Raw genomic sequence first — 4,613 nt, forward strand, 5'->3', positions numbered from 1 at the left:
AAAATGGGTGATGCACTGACAGTGTGAAAAAGTTTTACACTGTCAACCAATCACAACTATGAATCAGGATAAATCAGACTTTAATTTTTAAAAAAATTATATGACATGGCAAAACGATTTGTTTCTACTGAATGACAGTGCACTACCTTTAACCTCATAAAAATATATCAAATTACTATAATAAAAAATCATATTTATAAATTTATAAAAACTAAGTCACACAACACAAGTTAACGAGTTGAGCAAGTTGACTCCCAATTTCTCTCAAGTAAACTTTTAGCCTTGGCCTTGCCTAGCCGCCTTTCATCCAATCGCAATCGCCAATGGATTCCTCTAATCCTAAATCTTCCTTCATCACCGCCGCAATATCCAAGCGGATACGCCTCACTCTCTCCCGGCAAAAAGATCGAATCAGCCCTCTCCCCGATTCAATTCTCCACCACATCCTCTCATTCCTCCCCATCAAAGACGCCGCCGTCACAACCCTCCTCTCAAAGCGATGGAAGCCTCTCTACCTCTCGCAACTCCTCCTCCACTTCGACGACAAAACATTCCCACACGCTCTATCCTTTCGCCATTTCTTCTACTCCTTCTTATCTCATCGTGATACCTCTCTCCCAATCCTTTCTCTCCACCTCAAATGCCGCCACCGCCTCTATCCCAAAAAGGATTTCCACAATTTCGTTTCTTCGGCACTTAAAAGGAAAGTTCAAAACCTAACTATCGATCTCCGTCACTCGTTTTCGTCTTCCGTCACTGCGAAGACGTTGATAGTTCTGAAACTGAGGACGATAACATTCGATAAAACTCCGTTCGTTTATCTTCCTTCGCTCAAATTTCTTCACCTGGAAAACGTAACGTTCCGCAATCATGATTTTCTCTGCAAACTTCTTTTTGGATGTCCCTTTCTAGAAGAGCTGGAAGTGAAGGATTTAATAGTAAATACACTTGATCGCCGGTGTCGAGGAGTTGCAGGCTTATCCAATTTAATCAGAGCTAACATTTCTGATATACACATTAATCTTAATTGGCTTCATAATGTCAAGCATCTCCGTCTTGAAGTGGTATGCATCATTTATTCAATCACTCCAGATATCATATCATATCTCAGGTACCAGACACTGACACGTCCACACAGATGAACTACTGACATATGCATATTGTCTTTGTAACTCATGTAGGATGAACCCTCGATAGTAGATTGCATTTTTCACAATTTAACTCGCATGGAGATTATATTCGACTTTATGTGGGAAATGCGGATGCTGAAATGGACCTGGCTCATAAAACTGCTTCAAAATTTCCCCAAGCTTCAAACTCTTATTATTGATGATGTTTCTAATGTAAGTATTGGTACTTTTATTTATTTTAGTTCTCTTTTATATATTTTTAAAATTTTTCAATTGTATATCAGGTTGAGTTTTTGAAAGATTTTTGTGACGAAACGTGGGAGGATCCAGAAATTGTTCCAGGATGCTTTTTATCTCATCTTACAACATGCTCACTTAGAAATTACAGCCGTGTAAATTGGGAGTTTCAATTTGTAAAATATGTAATCCAGAATTCAAGAGTTCTGAACACAATGACAATTCAATGTGCGAAATTTGTAGATACAAGAATGAAGCTCCAAATGCTAATGGAATTATCTTTGTGTACGAGGAATTCAACCACATGTAAACTTCTGTTTATTTGACTAATAATAATTCAGGAGGAGTTTTTGTTTTTCTCTATGGGCCAAAATCTGAGATAGTTTATAAATTGTGTACTAGCAGTTATCTTTCAATGTTCATGATATATGCAAAACCATGTTAATGTTATAATTTCCCGGCAATGAAGTGTGATTGCAAAATCATGTTATCCTTTTCTTTTTATGTGTATAAATTGCAACAAACATGAAAAGAAACAGAATCTTCATTCAATTAGTTCTGCACAATCATGAGAGTATCAAGTTGGTTGAATCATGAGATAAATTGATAAAATAAACAAACATGACCATATTTCATGTAATTAAAGATGTATTTGTGGATATAATTTGACTCATTTTTTTTGGCAAAATGAGAATGTTATTCACTTACGAATGAGTGAAGTATGAAATGAAGTGTGTTCAAATCACAATCACTTTGGATATGACCTATGATATGGATAAACCGTGTTTGCATTTGATTAAGCTTCTTTCAGGTTTCATTCTGAAGAGTTCATACTCATGAGTTAATGTGCTAACCTTACTATCTTTGCCTCAGTAGTTCCCTCATGGTTAATTTGGAGGATGTCCCATATGTAGTTGCAAATCCCTGGGGGGAGTTGTTTGCATGTCCTTATCCTATGTAGGGGGAGCACCCCTGATACTGTTATTTTGTTATTTGTCTTATCGCTTTAATTTATTATCTTTTATTGAGTCTCCCTCATAAATTGCACATCGGGAATCAAGTTTGAAATTGATTTGTAGATCTTTTTAGCATGTATAAATCATTGGTAATATTCAAACTTCATCATGAGGTTCTTAATCATTTGCATGAGTTGGTGGAATAAGAACATTATGTGTTTTATATTTGAAGAAAGTATAATTTAAAATCTCAAAAGCCTTTTGAAAACTTGAAAATTTGGGATTTTACATGTTTGATTCGAATCATAAGAATTAAACATACTTTCTGAGTTGAATCAAATGGGACAGACTCTTTCCAAGAATTTTTTAGCTGATTGATTCAAATCAAATTTTCAACACGATGCAAATCACACTCTTCCTGTGATCTTCTACTCAGTTTGATTCGAATCAAACTTTCAACATGATTCAAATCAGACACCTTTTTCAGAATTTTTTCAGGATTCTCGGTGTGCTTTGATTTGAATCAAATTTTTAACATGATTCGAATCACGGGGTACATGATTCGAATCACACTTTGTGCTTGATTCAAATAAACTGAAAAATGAGTCAAAAATATAATTTTTATTTATTCCACTTCACTTGCTCACTTGACTCATAACTAAATTTTCTTTGATTCGAATCTAACTAACTTTTTATAATCTTTTTGCGCTTAATCTGAAGCACATAAAATATTTTGTCAACACTTTTTTATGAGCGGAATTTCATAATTTTTTTGTGAACTTCTGTGAAAAATCAACCACCTCTTTTAAAACTCTTGCATTAGAAGTTCTTTCATTTTCAACCTCAGTTTCAATTTCATATCTTGATCATGAGTTATTGATAATTGATTGAAGGAGATGTTGTCTTGAAACTAATCTCTGTTGAAGATTGGGTAAAAGATTTTCTGGTTATTGCAAGATTGAGGTTGTTGTCATTAGTGCTGACAAATTTCAGTGAAATTAATGAGGTTCTCCTCTCCACATTTCCTTGGTAGTGACTGTGTCGAAAGCTACATAATAGGGCAAAGTTCTTTTCAAATCTTCAAACAACTTATGCATAAGGAATCAGTAGGATCAAAGGGTTAATTGCTACACATGAAGGCTTAGAGCAGATTGGTGATATTGGAAGATTCAAAGCGTTGATCGAGTAGAGGTTGCGATAAGGGTTTAGCATTAAGCGATTTACAAGTCAAGATCCAAATTAAAGATTCTATTTTTTATTTTTATTCAACATTATTATAGATTGGTCATATTATATACTCTTGAGATATATGTCTAAATAAAAGGAAACTATTGGAAGAAGTGGACTTAGACTCACGCGAGGACGACAGAGTCAAACCACTATAAATCCTAGTGTCATCTCTATATCCCTTACTCTTGAATTTAAATTTTGTAGAACATGCATGCTTAGGTTTAAATTCGTTCATTGCGATTTATTTGATAAGCTTAGATTTTGTTGGAATTGAAGACCTAACAAGAGCTTTAGTAATGATTAAAATCTGAGAAATATTCTGCTTTTAGAATTCGCTTGTTGATTAATTTACTTAACCACACCTCATGACTTATTCAGTTTGTTCAATTGCATATGTTGTGTTTATTCATTTAGACATTGCGATATTTGTAAATTAATATTGAGTTGGTACGCAAATAATTGTCAAATGAGTATAATTTCACATTTTAGCTTTATAAACTTCCACGCGTAAACTCAGAAAAACCTCTGGTTATTCTCATTTGAAGAATCAATTGGTTTTAATTTTAAAAGTTTATTCACACCCCATTTAGAATGTTTTCTAACATCACATTCTCTTCCAACACCATATTTTATTTGCAGTCTCATAGTGAGCAACTCGCAAAAACTCATCAAAACCTAGAGTGGTAGTGATGACAACTTTCGCCTTCAAACTGCACAACACATTTTTTTTATCATATTTGGTCCAATCCTTTTTATGTTTGTTTTTTTTACAGCACCATTAACTTTGTATGTAGGAACAAACAAGCATTCCTTCATAACCTTTCAAGTACCACGATCCACCCCTTCTATGAAAAACTTTATTTTCTCTTTCCACAAACTATACCCTTCTAGATTAAATAATTGTGATTTGTTTAGTAAATAGCTTAAAGTAATTTTGTCTCTTGGGATGATTAGTCTTTAACAGAAATTAGGCTCTAATGCCATTTGTGGACAAATGACTTCAAGCATAGGGTGGACGAATTTGTGGTATTTAAAATTCGTGATTACTTTTGTATTTTCT

The 4,613-nt window shown here is 34.0% G+C and overlaps 1 protein-coding gene across 1 annotated transcript; it reads left to right on the top strand.

Annotated features, from left to right (window-relative positions):
- Nucleotides 1-237: 237 nt before the first annotated feature.
- LOC131655064 (putative F-box/FBD/LRR-repeat protein At5g62970) lies at nucleotides 238-1,730 on the top strand. The gene is made up of 3 exons (XM_058924969.1): nucleotides 238-1,064; nucleotides 1,182-1,343; nucleotides 1,415-1,730. Exons 1-3 carry the CDS (start codon nucleotides 324-326, stop codon nucleotides 1,691-1,693), a joined length of 1,182 nt encoding a protein of 393 aa, XP_058780952.1. The 5' UTR covers nucleotides 238-323; the 3' UTR covers nucleotides 1,694-1,730.
- The last annotated feature ends 2,883 nt before the right edge of the window (nucleotides 1,731-4,613 follow it).

The sequence above is a fragment of the Vicia villosa genome, linkage group LG3, assembly GCF_029867415.1.
Source record: "Vicia villosa cultivar HV-30 ecotype Madison, WI linkage group LG3, Vvil1.0, whole genome shotgun sequence".
NCBI classification, from domain to species: domain Eukaryota; kingdom Viridiplantae; phylum Streptophyta; class Magnoliopsida; order Fabales; family Fabaceae; genus Vicia; species Vicia villosa.

Coding starts and splice junctions, on each gene's coding strand:
- LOC131655064 (XM_058924969.1), top strand. CDS start 324: ATGGATTCCTCTAATCCTAAATCTTCCTTCATCACCGCCGCAATATCC. Junction 1,065..1,181: donor AGCATCTCCGTCTTGAAGTG/GTATGCATCATT, acceptor TAACTCATGTAG/GATGAACCCTCGATAGTAGA. Junction 1,344..1,414: donor TTATTGATGATGTTTCTAAT/GTAAGTATTGGT, acceptor ATTGTATATCAG/GTTGAGTTTTTGAAAGATTT.